Below are 15,434 nucleotides of genomic sequence, written 5' to 3'. Positions count from 1 at the left end.
AGCCCAGGTGTGAGGGACCCACCTGCCTGTCCCCATTTGTGACTTTTGTGATGGTCAGAACAATCACCATGGGATGAGGCCCCCTCCCCTCCCCTCCCCTCCCCAGGAGAGCCCAGACAGCATAACTGGCTCTCGTGGCTGGCATCTAGCCTGCAGTCCCATCATTTTTAATTCTTGATACTGTTCCCTAGCCGTGTGAAGACACGTACGTGCTTCAAAGGCTAATGAGACTTTAGGTAACAGAAGGCTTTAAAAAGTAGCACCGTGCTCCTCTAGATTGAGCTGCAGGGACAGCTGCTCTTTGGCCTTCAGCTGACCTCAGAAACTAGAAACACTTATTTCAGGCTTTGTCCCATTGGCCACTGTGGGCAGGAGTGGAAAACACCTGCCAGGTGTTGCCATAAGATTGACTTGGCCAACAGGAAACTTTTCTACAAGTTTTGCGGCTTAACAGTAGCCCCCTCCCAACCCTGCCTTTCCTTGGCGTCCAAACCGCAGCACATGTTGAGCGCCCCCTATGTGCGAGGCTCGGTAACCGGCAAATAAGGGTGGCACAAGGCTCCTTTGGGGGCTTAAGGCTTCTCGGGTCCCCCCAAACACCCTACTAGTACTTCTTGTTCCTGTCTTACGAATATGAGGCTGACCGGCGAAAAGAGCATTGGGCCGTGGGACAGGACTCGTCCCTGTGGGTTACTGACCCTGTGACCTTGGGCAAGTCGCTAGTCCAGCGGGAGCTGGGTCCTAAGCTTCCTTGGAACCCGACCCAGCTCACGGTCACGAGAGCTCAGCCGCCGCTGCAAGTGGGTTTCGGAACTTCAAGGAGTGATCTACTACGGCCTGCGCCCCGCGAGGGAGGGAGCGCCCCGCCCCGCCCCCGCTGCGGAGACCCCTCCCCCCCAACCTCGCAGTGGGCGCTCGGCTCCGAACTGAACTACGGATCCCGAGAAAGGTCGCTTTGTGCTTCGCGAAGACTTCCCCTTCCGCCCGCCGCCCCGCGGCCCGCCCCTCTCGGCGCCGGAAGCAGCTGTTGCCCCGAGCAACTGCAACGTCCGGCTTTCCGAGTTGGCGGCGGGAAAAGGCCATGAGTAAAAGCCGGGCAGAGGCTGCGGCGGGAGGTAAACGGGACCGTGGGCGCGGGCAAGGCCCGGGCGGGGGGGCGGGCGAGGGGTCGGCTGAGTGAGCCTCGCCCCTGGCCCGTCTCCTCGTAGCCCCCGGGATCCTCCTGAGGTACCTGCAGGAGCAGAACCGGCCCTACAGCGCGCAGGACGTGTTCGGGAACTTGCAGCGGGAACACGGCCTGGGCAAGGCGGTGAGGAGCGTCCCCTGAGAGTCCTCCCCCTGGGGCCCCTCGAACCCGCCTGGGGTGCTGCCCCCTCGAGGCTGCCATTTCAGCCTCGGGCTTCCTACCTAAAGCGTGTCTGGCGCTCCCTGGTCTCGGGCTGAGATGCCCCCCGCTGCGCCGGCCCGCAAGTCTTTCCTCTGATGGCCCGACCCCTCCCCTCTGCCAGGCGGTGGTGAAGGCGCTGGAGCAGCTGGCCCAACAAGGCAAAATCAAAGAGAAGATGTACGGCAAGCAGAAGATCTATTTTGCGGACCAGGTGAGGGGAACCTGTGCCCGTGTCAGACCCCGACATGAGGTCAATGGCCTTCTCTAGAATGAACTCTCTCTGGGAGAGTTTGAGGCACCTCACGGAAGTCACTGACTCGCGCCATGAAAAGGGCCCCAGGCACCCTTTAAATCAAAGTGGGTACTCCCTTCGCTGTGATCCAGATGTGATGAGACTTCCAGATTGGGATATGATAGATGACAGATGCTGGATTGCTGCCAAGATCCATTCCCGCTTGGAAGTGACTTTTTCCCCGTCCTCTAGATTAGATCTGCCATCTGCCAGATGATTGGCCTTCTGTCCCCACCCCTCACTCCCAACACAGGTAATGCTAATTTTGTATCTCTGGGCCAGACCACCACCTGGACGCCATCCAGGCCTTTCTAAGTCAATACCATTAAAGCAGAATTCTTTACCTCCCCTGAATGGGCTTCCCTTTCCAGCTTCTCCCTCCGCGGAGTCACTCTTGCCCCAACCCAGAGACTGGGGAGTCACTCTGACCTCAGATCCTCATCAGCCATCAGGTCCAGTTGGTTCCCCCCTTCCTGTGTCTACGCTCTCCTTTCCACCTGTCCTTGCTGCTCAAGCCCAGGTCCTCCTCATCTCTGGTGATACCCCTCCCCAACATCTGCTGGCCTCCTCTATCACCTTAAACACTGCAGCCAGAAAGGTCTGTGTAAGTGCAGATCTGGTGCCATTCTCCTACTTCAAACTAGCGCTCCCTAGAACAAGGGACAGGTACTTGGGGACCCCGTCCCAGGCTGCCGCCTGCCTCACCTGTCCCGTCTATGTCCATTCACCAGTACTAGACCATTTAGATGTGTTGTACTCCTGTGCCCTTCCTCTGCCTGCGTTAAAGACCCTTCTTCCTCTTCTGCCTCTTTGCTCAGCTAACTCCTACTCATCCTTCAGGATTTCCCTCAGACATCACCTCCAGAGACTTTCTCTGAATTCTCTAATCGCCTCTTCTCTAAGCGCTTACCTTGTTGAGGGCTGCTGTATTGTGGTTGTCTTGACTGCAGCTCTTCTAGGGAAGACCCCACTTCTCACTCATATTCCTTTGTGCAGCACCCTCTCACCCCAGTACCTATTTTTTTAAAAAGGTATCTTCAGTTGTCTATTTTTTTTAATGATTTTATTTATTTATTCATGAGAGACACACAGAGAGAGGCAGAGACACAGGCAGAGGGAGAAGCAGGCTCCATGAAGGGAGCCCGACGTGGGACTCGATCCCGGGACTCTGGGAACAAAGGCAGACACAACCACTGAGCCACCCAGTATCTAACACCCAGTAGACACCGAATACTAGTTTAACTGAACCAAACCACCATCAAGGCTAATTTTGCTAAAATAGGTTTCATTGTGTTATTACTCTAATGAAGATTCCCTAAGGGAGAATTGTGCAGATTTTATTCTATAAAGGACCAGACCGTTGATCTTTTTGTGCTTTACAGGCCCGATGGTCTCTTGTCTCAGCTTTGCAATTGTCCTGACCACTCCCGCCACTATAGAGCAAAAGCAGCCCCAGACAGTACATAGAGCGAGCATGGCTATGCTCCAAAAAATTTTTGTTTTCAAAACCCTGTCTCTGGCAGGATTTGGCACGCAGACTATAGTTTGCTGTCTGCTGCTCTAAAGGTCTGCCTCGCCTTAATGTAGAGGCCACACTGCCCAGGCTGGCATTCCTGTTCCTCCTCACCAGCTCACCGTCACCACCAGCCAGCCCCCCACTGTCCTTGGTAGCAGCTATTCTCTCATGGGACGGGCTCCTCAGACTCATACTGGAGTCCCTTGAATAGTACCTGCCCCTTTACCTGTCCTGGTTCTTCCTGTTGTGGAATGTGTGTAGTTTAGGTATCACTACCTGGGGAAGACTGTCCTTTTATTCCTTTAGCCCAGTGAGTGCTTTTACCACTAAAGTGAGATCTCTGCTCTGTTCAGCATCCTGCCAGCCTAGAAGCCCCTTGAAGAAAAGCATCAGGTCTTAACTTTGTTTATACCTTGTTCATTGGAGTCAGTACTAAACTGAATGGTTTCTCACAAGGACCCTCCCACTGTTCTCCCAGGCCCTCTGGAGGGTTGGGGAGCCCCACAGTCTTGCGTGCATGTGATGCTGCCCCACACCCCCTGCCCGCCTCCTCCTTGTGCCTCACATCAGCCCCCTTCTGTTTTTCCTCTCATCTCTGGCAGGACCAGTTTGCCACTGTGAGCGACGCTGACCTCCAGGGCTTGGATGCCAAAATTGTGGCCCTGACCGCTAAGGTGCAGAGCTTACAGCAGAGCTGCCGCCACATGGAGGCTGGTAGGACCGGGCAGCCCCCAAAGGTGCCCCTAGGGTCAGGGTCAGTCTGGAGGTCTGGAATTACTAGGTGAATGGTTTGCTGACTGCAGTGTTGTCTTGCAACAGTGAATCTGTCTCTCTGCTGGGCTGCCCTGGGCATTCTATTAAATCTAGAACGGCTAACGGCTTTTGAATATAAATGGGCAAGACATGCATTTGCTCTCCCTAACATTATCAGCGTCCTGTGCCCACACTCCCTCTGTGCCCACTTCTTTAACTGGCTACAGGGAATGGATTGTTCAGCCTCACTGCTTCTAGATGGAAGAGGAAGGGAAACTAGAATAAACCAGTAATTTGATAAGCTATAATCTCTGCTGAGCATTTCCAGATATGGAACTCATTCTGGACCCTGTGTATAGAACCTAGAACGAGGTAGGGGGCCAGTCTCCTACTGCAGGGGGCGCCCACTGTGAAAGACAAGGCCCCATCCTCAGGGGTAGGCGGTGACCCCAGAGAGATATGGTTTCAGAGCTGAAGGAGCTAACTAGTGCCCTGACCACACCGGAGATGCAGAAGGAGATCCAGGAGTTGAAGAAGGAATGTGCTGCCTACAGAGAGAGACTGAAGAACATCAAAGCAGCCTCCAACCACGTGACTCCAGAGGAGAAAGAACAGGTAAGTTGGGAGGGAGGTTAGAAGCAGGGAGTCAGGAAGGAGTGAGGAGACACCTTGCCCCCAGGAGTTGCTGTGGGCTGAGGGGGCTAGAGGCAGCTGTTTCCCTGTGCAGGTGTACAGAGAGAGGCAGAAGTACTGCAAGGAATGGAGGAAGCGGAAGAGGATGGTAAGTATTACAGCCACCAGAGAAACTGCAGCCCAGCAGCATGGACCTGCCAGGCAGTGCTCCCACCTAAAAAGGGGTGGTTTTGTTTCTTGTCAGGCAACAGAGCTATCTGATGCAATTCTGGAAGGCTACCCCAAGAGCAAGAAGCAGTTCTTTGTAAGTGGTTCTCCCTCCTGTCCTTGCTCCCCTGGGTGCTCTCCAAGGAGGGCTTATTCACTTGTCTCCCTGCCCCAGGAGGAAGTTGGGATAGAGACAGATGAAGATTACAACGTGAAGCTCCCAGACCCTTGAGGGGTCCTCCAGCAAGACAGGGGAATGGAAAGAAATGTCCTGGACTGGCTGCCTCCTTCAGGTCGGCTCTTTGTTTTGTTCCTGCTGCCTTCTGCCTTTGGGCAAAGCAGCTGGGACAGGGACTTGAGCAGAGTAGCGAGCCCACAATAGACGGACGGTCACACTCGTTTTATCGTCCACATTCTAGTTGCTTGAACTTAATGCTCAAACTTGGAACAACGCTAAAGGAAAGCACTGGCAATATTTATTATAATTTGATATAAAAATACTTAATTTCCTCTGGATAACCGAACCTCCCAGATAACAACCCTGAGGAAGGCTACAGGGTAGAGAGGGGCCAGTGTACACACGGAGCCCAAGGCCTTCAACAAGACTTCTCCAGGCTCTGTACCCAAGGAGGCCTTTAAATAACATCTCTAACCCTTTACAATCCAGCCCCAAGTCCTGGGAGAAATACAGGCAGCACGGAGATGGCACAGACCCAGATATACTTGACAGGAAGGCCAGGAATGGTTTTGAGGCCCAGTTCATTTTCCAAAATTGTAACTTTAATAAAATTGCACTGTTGGTGTTTAGAAAAAAAAAAAAAAAAAAAACTTGTAATACGTAGTGCTGTTACACTTGACTTCTCTGTGCTGTGCTCAGAGTTTGCCTACGGGGGTAGAAGGAGCAGGGGCACGCAGGGAGGCCGCTTCCCTCCAGTGCCCACAGTAGGGGAGGAAGGAGAGGCGATGGAGTAGCAGGTGAGGGCAGGATCCCGGCAGCCCTGCCTGGAGCCAGCCAGAAGAGCCCTGGTCCCACCTTGGGCCAACCAGGCAGCTGTCACACTTCATAACTGTGGGAATATTTCCTTGTGCTCCTTTCTTCCTGTCCAACTACTGCCAAAATAGCTAAATGTGGGCCAAGAGACCAAACCAAATGCAAATAGTAGCTTCCAGATATGTGTAGATAGGAGCAAAAATCTGAGGCTTAGAAGGGGAGAGGCCAGGAGCTCTTGGGGGGTCCCCAGAGCAGATCCCCCATCCCAAGGACTCTTATGGAGAGAGGGAAAGACAGCAGGCTCGAGTTTTGTGGTCAATATAATAAATTAAAGTTTTCATAAAATACCCTAGCCCCGCTGAAGATGAGGGGGTGCTGGGGAACCAAACACCGAGAACCAGTGGACCAGTGTGCAGTATCACAGTCCAATCTCATAAGCCCGGTAGCTCTGTGGCCAAGTAGGAGACTCAGGCCTCTTGTTGGCTCTTCTGCAGGTTCTGGGAGCCAGGTCAGTACAGCTGGTTCTTCAGCTGGTGCAGAACACCGATCACGATCTCCCGCAGGGTCTGGTGGGGCAGCAGAGGGAGACATGTGATGCTCAGGTGAGGACAGAGCACCAGCTAAGTGACCTATTCCTAGACAAGGTGTGCCAGAAAAAAACCCCTGGGCCGCACTGCTTTCTACAGTTTACTCTGAAATGTCCCGTGACAGCAGGGGGAAAGGGATGGAGGCATGGATAGCTATGGGGAAAAGCAAATAGAAATGGGAATGGCAGCATTTAAGTGTTCAGTGCGAGATTCGCTGATTGTTGCAGTATGCTTAAGTTGTTTCCAGAAAATGTCAGGAAACAAAAAAGTCAGACTCTCAGATGCAAGTCAAGCCTCAGAGAAGGTAACCAGGCCTCAGAAGCAGAAGACTCAGTGCAACAGCATGAACACACTGCCCCATTACAGATAATCAACAGACCTCAAGGCAAACTATTTCAGTGGGCCTTGGGGTGGCAGCCAGGAATCTTTCCAAACAAGCCAAGTGAGTCTGCTGCCATGATAAGGGCCTGTGCACTTGGCAGCCATAACGTGGGCTGAGAAAGGCCAGAGCTAGGCTTGTGGGAGTAGGGGCCAGCTCAGTCTCGCCAAACAAAACCTTAACGGGAGGGACACCTGGGGGGCTCAGCGGTTGAGCGTCTGCCTTCAGCTCAGGACATGATCGTGGAGTCCCTGGATCGAGTCCCGCATCAGACTCCCTGCATGGAGCCTGCTTCTCCCTCTGCCTGTGTCTCTGCCTTTCTCTGTCTCTCAGGGGAAAAAAAAAAAAAAAAAACCTTGACAGGAAAGCCTGGGCCAGGATGCAAAAAAGGGAGACACCCCCAAGAAACCTAAAAGCTGATGCCTTCCTGCTGAACAAATCATGACTTGGGCCACTGTGCCCGGAGGAGGGTAGAAGACCCCCACCCCACGACCCCTGCTAGCCCGTACCTGAGGCTTACAGTGCTCCTCGATCCAGCTGAAGACACAAGCTGACAGCTCCTGGAAGCTGGCCACAGAGATGGAGGCATTGAAGGACTGGAACAGGGAGTCCATGATGCCTTGAAACACGTTGAACTTGACCTGGTCAGAGACCTGGTCTTCCCCCTCGTGGGGGTTGTCCTGGTGTGCCTTCACAATCTGCTCGTAGTTCCTGAAAGCAAGCAGAACAGGGCTCAGGTACTCCAGGTCCTCCCCCAGGAAGAGGCTCCCGGAGAGCAATGGGGTTGTATCCAGCCCCAGCTAGATACTGCTGCGGGGACAGAATTGGTGACCTCTCTCCACCCTGCCCTCCGTGAATGAATCCCACAGGCACTTGGAGGATCTGCTGTGTGTCAGGGACGGCTGGGGTACAGAGTCCCGCCTTAAGTGGCCGCCTAAGAGAGTGAGAGTATTATCTGTCCTGTATTATCTGATGTGGCCTTTGAACGAGAGGAAGGTATGAACTGAAGTCAGCCCGGGTCCCCTCAGAAGCCCTGGCTCCCCCAGCTCAGCAGTCCCCTTACACTTTCATGATCTTTAGGGCCGTGACATCCTTGCGTAGCATGGACACCTCCTCCTCCTGCTTTTTCTTCTCCTTGTGCAAAAACTGGATGTAGTCAATGGCTGGGGTGGACACACAAGTGTCAACCGGAAGGACAAGACTTTGTCCTTTATTTCCCCACCTCCCCCCATGCTCCAACTCTCTCATAACCACCACCCCACCAGGGCCAGGCCAAGAGTGGGTACAAGGCTCTGGCCTTTGCACAGCCCCACTGGCCCCAACCACTCCCAAGTGCGCTCCCTGGCCATACTCTTCTGTAGGACAATGGCTTTGCTGAGCTTTTGGGAGCCAATGGAGAAGTCCTGCTGCTGACAGGTGGGGACGATGGTCTGAAGGTCATCATAGCCTCTCTGTGGAGACAGGAGGGGAGACAAGGCTTCCTTAACTCTGAGGAATTAAGGCAAATGGGCACAAAGCTTTCTTCCTGCGAACTGAACTCCATGCTCACAAAGAGGCTGGGGTGCTGGAAGGAGGGTGGTGGTCATGTCAAGGGACTAGATCAACTACCCCACACCCCAGATGCTTGGGGCTGTCTGATGAGGTCAGGGCAGAGGGGACCTGAAGCCTGTAGGGCCCTCCTGCGCTGGTGGAGCCACAGGCCTCCCAGTCACCTTGATGGCGTCCCTCCTCTTCTGCTCAGCCTGAGTATGTGCTCGCCGCCGCCGGTCCTTGTAGGATTCCTTGTAGGACTCCTGGTGGTAATCACTGTCCTCGTCATCTACGCTCAAAGTTGGGGGCAGAAGAGGTCATTTTGAGGCCCAGTGGGGCCCAGCAGGGAAGAAAAAACCGGTGCCCAGAGACAGCAAATGGATAGAAGAACCTAAGGTCCTAAATGAGGTAAAAAAACAGGGAGACCCTATGTCTAACACTAGGCCTCCAGCACTCCCATGTGGATGACTGGAGCTTCCTGTCTAGGAAATATACTAAAATGATGGTATATCTGAGGCCCCCCCCAGGTAGGGGCATGTGGCTGCCTACCTGTATTAGGGACGGAAGAGGCACTGGTGGAACCGATGCTATTAGCTCTGGACACTACACTCCCCTTTCGGGTATTTTCTACAAAAAGCCCTGGAAAAGAGAGGTCCTGATCACTAAGGGGTAGGGCAGAGGAACACCATTACACCCTTAGACACCTGTGGGTACAATGGCTTCCGGATCCTTAAATGCTGACCTCTCCCTTTCAACCCCAAAGCCACCCATACTGGATCATCACTTCCTGTTGTGCCATGCTGCAATGCGCCTGTCCCTGGTGTCCACACTGCTCCGTGGGCCTGCAATGATATCACTGGTTCACAAGATGGCATCTGGGCACAATGAGGGTGAGGGTGGCTAGCTGTCACTATTGTCATCATTTCCCCGCTTCAGAGCAGAGGGAACTAGGTGTCCCCTTATCCTTCCTGCCCCTGTCCTGCAGCTCCTCCCTGTCTCAGGGCAGGAACTCGCCTCGGGGACAGTGGACTGTGCTCAGGTGTGGCTGGCAAGAGCAGGGGAATCTATAGGGCTGTGGCGGGAGTGTCATCAGGGAGCTGGAGACGGTGGAGGAGACACTCACCGGGGTCCAGGCTGTTATCGCTGTAGGCATATTCCACCTGCGTCACCAAGCAAAGGAGACGCTCATCAGACCCCGGCCTGAGACCGCGCCTCCTTTCCCTGCGTGCGCGCGCACACACACCCCTACCCAGACCCGCCCCACCCCCACAGGGTGCGCAGGCAATGGCAGGATGCGCGCGCGCGTCCACACGTCCACACGTGTCCACACAGACACACACACACAGACCTCTGGGGTGCACAGGCGGTTGCAAGACTGCCCCGCGAGCCAACAGCCGATAGGCCTTGGGAGCGCCACCCCTCCGCAGGATCCCGTCCGCCCCCACCCCGCTCCAGCACCTCCCAGCCCCCAAACCCCGTCCCCTCACACTCGTGCACACACGCGTCACTTGTCTCCCCACCTTGGCACGCGCGGGGTGAGAGCTGTCTTCTCTGCAGCCCCGGGGCCCGAAGGGCGGGGGGACCTTTGGGGACTGCAAGGAATCCCCTCGTCTTCCGGCCCCCCCACGTGCACGAGCCCGACCCGCCCTCCCCTCGCCGGCGTGCGCGCCCGCGGGGCTTGCCTTGACCCAGGGGTCGTCCGGAGAGGCGCCCGGCTCCGTCATCTCCGACCCACCGAACCGGAAACCAGCCCGCGGGCGAGCCCCCTGCCGCGAGGAAGAGGCGAGGCGCACCCATGTGACCCGAACCCACCAACCCGGGACGACAGGCGGAGGGCGGGGCGAGGGCCGCGCATGCGCGACCCAGAGACTCGGACACCGGGCAGGGGACGCTGGCGCCGGGGCGGACACGGAGTCCGTCCCTGCGCTCCCTCGGGGTCGGCGTCCCTCCTGCCGCAACGTGAGGCACATTCTGTAAAATGCGGTCCCATCAAAAGGCTCATCCAGTGTCGCCGATAGTTGCGTGCACGCGCTGTGCGGGCCCTGGCGGCGGCCGGGCCACCTGGGCCGACCCCGCCCCACCGGGCTCCGGCTCCGTGAGGGCAGAGGCCCCGCCTAGCATAGCGAAGGCCGGTCCTCCGACAAGCAGCCAGGCGTCTGGCAGGAGACCAGCGGGAGAAACGCTTTCAGAGAGCCTGTTGGCCAAGCTACTTTACAGATAGGAAAACCGGGGAACCAGAAGGTCTGTAGCTTCTCCCAAAGCAGTCAGTGAAAGGGCCCAGGCTGACCTCGATCTGGCTAGCTTCGAAAGCCGTGCTCTTAACCGCCGCCTCCAGAGACCTCGGGACAGAGGCAGACACCATACACGCGGCACCTGGCAACATTCACCTTTAATTCTGTTACAGGTTCAGTGTTTGCCCTGGCCGCAGGCAGCCGCAGGTACAACAGACACGGTGGGCAAGAGTAGGCACCAGTGCCAGAGGGGCCTGCTCCCCCATGAGCCACATCCGCAGTGATGGCCAAACCCCAGCAAGCTGGGTAGGCTTTGCGTCTCCATCAGGTCCTGCCCTGCCCTCCTCAGTTTGGCTCAGCCCTCTAGGCCCAAGCTAGGAGGAGCACTGTAGCGCCCATTCCTCCTCACCGCTGAATCTCTTGGCAGCTCCAGGGGCCAGTTTGGCCCCACAGAGAACTTGATGTCAGCCATGGACCTTACGACGTCCGGGGGATGCGCTTCTGCAGGAGAGTCCAGGCTTTCTCCACCTGTGAGCCGTCGGAATGTTTGGAGAAGAAGACAAGGTCAGGCAGGCACCCACTGGAGACTTCCTCCCCACAACCCAGCCCTTCCCTTGGCACCCACCTGGCGCTGGGTGACATGTGGTTCCCATAAAGTGCTCAGCACCACGTGGCTCTGGTCCACAAGCTGCTGCCCACTCATCTGGCTCTGCAACCGGCTCTGAGCCGCAGCCTCACTCAGGCCATCCCTTTCCACAATGCGTCGTATAGCCTTGACACAGACAAGGCCTATGTCAGCCTCCCGGCTCGGAGCAGGCTGAGGGTCTGCAGTGGGGATGTGGCAGGAGATGGGGTCCAGATACCTCAGTCTCAGGAATGACAACGGTCCACACCTCATGCACCATGTTCTGCCAGCCAGCTTCAAGCAGCATAGCAGCGTCAATCACGCACACGTGTTTTCCTGTGGGGAGACCCCAGTCACTGCTAGCAGCACACCACCACTTGCTACCAGAGAGCCAATGAAGCCTAATCCCAGGAAAGCAGAGGGTCTGGCTCAGGGTCAGGAAGCTCCCAGGAGAATCTGCTTAATGTCCCCCTTGGCTGCTCCCATCATCACTCCCACTCACCCTCAGCCACAGCCTGATCCATCTCCTCTCGAGCTAGCTTTGCGATAACTGGCCACATAATATCCGTGAGTATCTTCAGCTGCTTCTGAAGAGGGAAACAGAGGAAATGGGCAGTTTACCTTCCCTTGGAGATGGAGCCAGTCTGAAGGAAGAGGTAGTTGGGAACAGATGAGTGGAAAGTCGCACTCTGGAGCAGACCAGAGACGGCCACTAGGTCCCAACTTCTGGGTCTCGAAGCAGCAGAAAAAACCCTGGAGAGGAGTGTGTTTACCTTGTTCCCAAACACCCGGCTGCCTAGGACCTTCCTGTTGATAATGCCATCTTTATGGAGAATATCTGGACAACAGAGACACAGGACTAGGCAAGGAGGCCAGGCTGTCTCCTCACTTTAGGACACTTCCAGCCCTCCCTAGGTATTACCTGTTCCAAAGGCTTCCACAACAGGCTGATAGGCAGGACCACCTGGGGCATAGGCCCGATGGCCCAGATGGTCACTGTCGATGATAAACGCACCCAAGCCCTTAAGCCGCTGGGCTACTGAGCTCTTCCCAGAGCCACTGATGCCCGTCAGCCCAATCACGTAGAGCTGTGTGGGGAGCTCTGGCCTCTTCTGGAGATAGAGAAGAAGGAACCAGTTACTAGGGTCTTTAGACTCATGCTTGGGACTGAATTCTTCAGTCTTTACTCTCCAGCACTTCCAGCCCACCCAAGAAGGGAGAGAGAGGGAAGGCAGGCATACATATGGAGGCTGAAGCAGGTTTCCCAGCATTCGCTGGCGGAAGCTAGAGGAGCTGACTTTGTCTTCTTCATTGTCCTGGTGGCTTTGGTCCTTCAGCAGCTGGATCTGATACAAGGCAAGCTCCTCCAGGTCCTAGGTAAAAGAGGAGGGGTGAGGACAGGGGAAGGAGGGACAGAATGACAGTGACACCTGAGCTGTCCCTGTATCCTTCCCCTACATGCCCCAGAGATAGAGCCTGCGTCCAAGGGCAAACTGGGAACCAGTTCCTTCTTGCATCTTCCTCACCACCCTAAGCCCTCTCTTCCCTCCTCTAGGGTCGTGGTACTTCCAACAACCCCCCATGTGGCCTTGCCCATCCCCATCCACGCCCTCTGCCAGTCTCCCTCAGGGGTTACATTCTCAAGGCGGAAGCGGTTGACGGCCATCCCCCCACGATAGGTCTCCTCGCTGACCACCAGGAACTCCAAGGAGGGATTAGAGCCAGCGGGCCCATAGGGGTCCAGCAGGGGGATGATATCAAAAGTCAAGGAGGGCTTGATGTCCACCAGGAACTCACTCAGATGTTCCACACGTTCTGTGTAGGGTTGGAGCAGCTCAGGGAGCAATTTGCCTGGGGAAGGAGCCCAAAAGAACAATGAGATCTTTTTACTGGGGAGGGAAAGTGCAGGCAAATTTGGGAACACTGTCCCTAAGCATCCAATCTCCAGAGGGGGGTCGATGGCCAGAAGAAAGGGCCAAGCTGGGAAGTGCTCTGTGTCAGAGGAGCTATAAGAGGGGGCAGCCAGCAAGCACAGTTATCATGGCAAGGGCTGGCCTGTGCCCAGGGAGCTAGCAGTGCAAGAGAGCATCAGAGTCAGGTGGAGAATCCCAAAAACCACCCAATCAGGAGTCCCCTCTTGCTGTGTCTCTGGCCCAACTACCTACAACCCACTCATCCATTTAGGGTTCATCACTGGAAGAACTTCTTAAAAGTGCAGACTCCTTGGCTCCACGTGTGGGGGAATTCTGATTTGGGTGGTGACTAAACCACACAATGAGAAAGCTACACTTACTCATTTAACATAATTTCCTCAGCACTAACTGAGTGCCAGGCACTGTGACATTTGGGAGGGGTGGGAAGTAAAGGATGGCTCCATTCTTCCTCAGTCATACCCTGGGGGCAAGGTTAAGGGGTTCTGAGGGTTCCTCCCCTGCTCTATTCCAGGGTCTCTCTCACTCACTCTTCAACAGGTCTTTGTCCGCTACTCCCACCACAAGCTGCTCCTGGGCCAGGACGCAGGCGACACTGAGCAACACCTTGTGGGCATTATGCAGGCGGTCAAAGGTACCACCCACAGCCCCACGGTGGTAGCCACGCACTGGTTGCTTTGGAGACCTGGCCACGGGGGAGGCTGGCCTGATGGTGGAGGGTAAGAGGACATCCAGGGGCTCCGTGGGCAGCTCTTCAGGCCCATAATCCGGGTACAGCAACACCGATGCCAGCTGGGGACAGCAACTGTAGCAGCTGGTGGCATATCGCTCCAGCTGTTGCTTGACCGGGTTGTACTGGCTTCCATCCAGGGTCTGGAAGTCAGTCAGCACCACTTCCGGTGGGTGGGCCAGGTTCTGGACTGAGCTGGACAGGGGAGGGAGAAAGGCGCTCTTGGCTCCGATATTGGTCAGCAGGACTCTGACGTCCAGGTGCCTGTGGACGTCGGCGCCAGCGTAGAGGTGTGTGATGAAATCCAAGACCTCAAACGTAGCCTGCACGACGCTGGACTGGGGCTGAGCTGGGCCCCCGAGGCTCATGCCCGGCTGCAGGTGTACATAGAGCGTGTGATTCACCAGCCGGGCCGCCGAGGTCAGGATGGGGGCCAGGCGAGGGGCCAGGGAGGCCAGGGGCGTCGTCAGCACCAGGAGGCCCGACCGGAATACGGCCATGCTGCCCAGGCCTGCGGACAGCCAGGGAGACGGGGCGTGGGTGACTGAGGGGGTATGTGCTGAGGCTGAAGACTGGGCCTTGGACCCAAGGGAGGGGACCTGGCGTAGGGACGGGGTCTGTGCTGATCCAGAGGAACCCGGGGGAGGGCACGGGGCCTGGTACATGGCGCCTCGGGGCTAGGCGCTTGGCCTCGGTTTCCACATTTCTCAGACGCTGCGGTGAAGTCGCTGAACTGAATCGAAATCCTGGGCGGGGAAGCTAGGCTGGACAAGGGTCCCTGAGTCACAGGGCTGGGGACCCAGAAATCCCGGGCCCTCCTGCCAGGCCGTACCGGGGTCTTCAGGGGCCTAGAGGAAAACGCTCAGGCTCGCACCGGTTCCCTACTTACTGTGACCTAGAGGTTTACGTTCCGCTGGCGCCGCCGCGGAGCCTTACCTGCTGCGACCCGGAAACAGTTCCGCAGCTGCGCCTCCGAGCTACGGAAAGGCAAGAAGGCCAAAGTCTCCCCTCGCCTCGGGATCTCGCGAGACTTTGTGTGGCGAGGGGCGCGTCCCGCCGGGGGGCGGGGCCGAGCTGGGAGGCGGGGCAGGCGGGGGAAACCTTATTCCTGATCTCCGCCCCCCGGGGCCTGGGCCGTGGAGGGCGAGGCGGGCCCGGAAGCGCTTCGTGGATGCCCTTTAGACTCGAGAGAAGGGAATGGTTTCATTACCCAGGAAACAGAGGCAGAGGCAGAACTAACACCTGACTTTCCTCTTAATAAGTTACAGACGTGGGGGGCTCGGGATAGCACTTAAATCAGGACTCAGAGTCCCCGCAGACCTCCCGGCACCGTCCAGGAGGCCACAGGACGGCTCTGTCCAAGTCCCCATTTAACAGCTGGGGACATTGAGGCCCTCATGTTCCAGGAACATACAAAGGAAGTGATGACAGAGGTCTTGTGGCTTTGTGGGGCGCTCCACACCACCCAGCACCAGTTTGAAGGAGAGAGGAGAGCTCTGCATGGAAGCTAGTAGAATCGCCAGAGGATGGTCTCCAGACAAGAGAAAAGGGGAGGAGGGACAGAGACCTAGTGGCAAGGGTCCACCGTGAAGCTAATGGGGCTGGAAAGGCTGGAATTGGCAGCCTCCCTGGGGGAAAGGAA

The 15,434-nt window shown here is 56.4% G+C and overlaps 3 protein-coding genes across 10 annotated transcripts; 1 reads left to right on the top strand and 2 right to left on the bottom strand.

Annotated features, from left to right (window-relative positions):
- The first annotated feature begins 960 nt into the window (after nucleotides 1-960).
- Nucleotides 961-6,752, top strand: PSMC3IP (PSMC3 interacting protein). Of its 3 annotated transcripts, none has more exons than XM_077853317.1 (8): nucleotides 961-1,115; nucleotides 1,209-1,309; nucleotides 1,509-1,598; nucleotides 3,798-3,909; nucleotides 4,418-4,563; nucleotides 4,676-4,729; nucleotides 4,826-4,885; nucleotides 4,964-6,752. In XM_077853317.1, the coding sequence occupies exons 1-8, from the start codon at nucleotides 1,082-1,084 to the stop codon at nucleotides 5,018-5,020; spliced, it is 654 nt and encodes a 217-aa protein (XP_077709443.1). In that variant the 5' UTR covers nucleotides 961-1,081; the 3' UTR covers nucleotides 5,021-6,752. The 3 variants fall into 3 exon arrangements, with proteins under 3 accessions (XP_077709443.1, XP_077709445.1, XP_077709444.1); XM_077853319.1 differs by having other exon boundaries at nucleotides 4,804-4,885; XM_077853318.1 differs by lacking the exon at nucleotides 4,676-4,729.
- Nucleotides 5,547-10,111, bottom strand: MLX (MAX dimerization protein MLX). 4 transcript variants are annotated; one of them, XM_077853316.1, is made up of 8 exons: nucleotides 9,958-10,111; nucleotides 9,290-9,435; nucleotides 8,825-8,914; nucleotides 8,458-8,564; nucleotides 8,097-8,196; nucleotides 7,809-7,908; nucleotides 7,255-7,456; nucleotides 5,547-6,345 (listed from the first exon to the last, which is right to left on the bottom strand). In XM_077853316.1, the coding sequence occupies exons 2-8, from the start codon at nucleotides 9,426-9,428 to the stop codon at nucleotides 6,289-6,291; spliced, it is 795 nt and encodes a 264-aa protein (XP_077709442.1). In that variant the 5' UTR covers nucleotides 9,429-9,435; nucleotides 9,958-10,111; the 3' UTR covers nucleotides 5,547-6,288. The 4 variants fall into 4 exon arrangements, with proteins under 4 accessions (XP_077709442.1, XP_077709439.1, XP_077709438.1 ...); XM_077853313.1 differs by having other exon boundaries at nucleotides 9,399-9,435; nucleotides 9,958-10,081; XM_077853312.1 differs by having other exon boundaries at nucleotides 9,399-9,435; nucleotides 9,796-10,073.
- Nucleotides 10,112-10,648: 537 nt separating this feature from the next.
- Nucleotides 10,649-14,874, bottom strand: COASY (Coenzyme A synthase). Of its 3 annotated transcripts, none has more exons than XM_077853311.1 (10): nucleotides 14,729-14,874; nucleotides 13,593-14,303; nucleotides 12,768-12,982; nucleotides 12,373-12,504; nucleotides 12,054-12,243; nucleotides 11,905-11,969; nucleotides 11,634-11,718; nucleotides 11,370-11,467; nucleotides 11,132-11,278; nucleotides 10,649-11,034 (listed from the first exon to the last, which is right to left on the bottom strand). In XM_077853311.1, the coding sequence occupies exons 2-10, from the start codon at nucleotides 14,290-14,292 to the stop codon at nucleotides 10,984-10,986; spliced, it is 1,683 nt and encodes a 560-aa protein (XP_077709437.1). In that variant the 5' UTR covers nucleotides 14,293-14,303; nucleotides 14,729-14,874; the 3' UTR covers nucleotides 10,649-10,983. The 3 variants fall into 3 exon arrangements, with proteins under 3 accessions (XP_077709437.1, XP_077709436.1, XP_077709435.1); XM_077853310.1 differs by having other exon boundaries at nucleotides 14,682-14,735; XM_077853309.1 differs by lacking the exon at nucleotides 14,729-14,874 and having other exon boundaries at nucleotides 13,593-14,720.
- Between the last annotated feature and the right edge of the window lie 560 nt (nucleotides 14,875-15,434).

This window comes from Canis aureus, chromosome 16 (assembly GCF_053574225.1).
Source record: "Canis aureus isolate CA01 chromosome 16, VMU_Caureus_v.1.0, whole genome shotgun sequence".
Lineage (NCBI taxonomy): Eukaryota > Metazoa > Chordata > Mammalia > Carnivora > Canidae > Canis > Canis aureus.
Note: the sequence above shows the minus strand (reverse complement) of the source record. Positions and strands in the feature narration are given on the sequence as shown.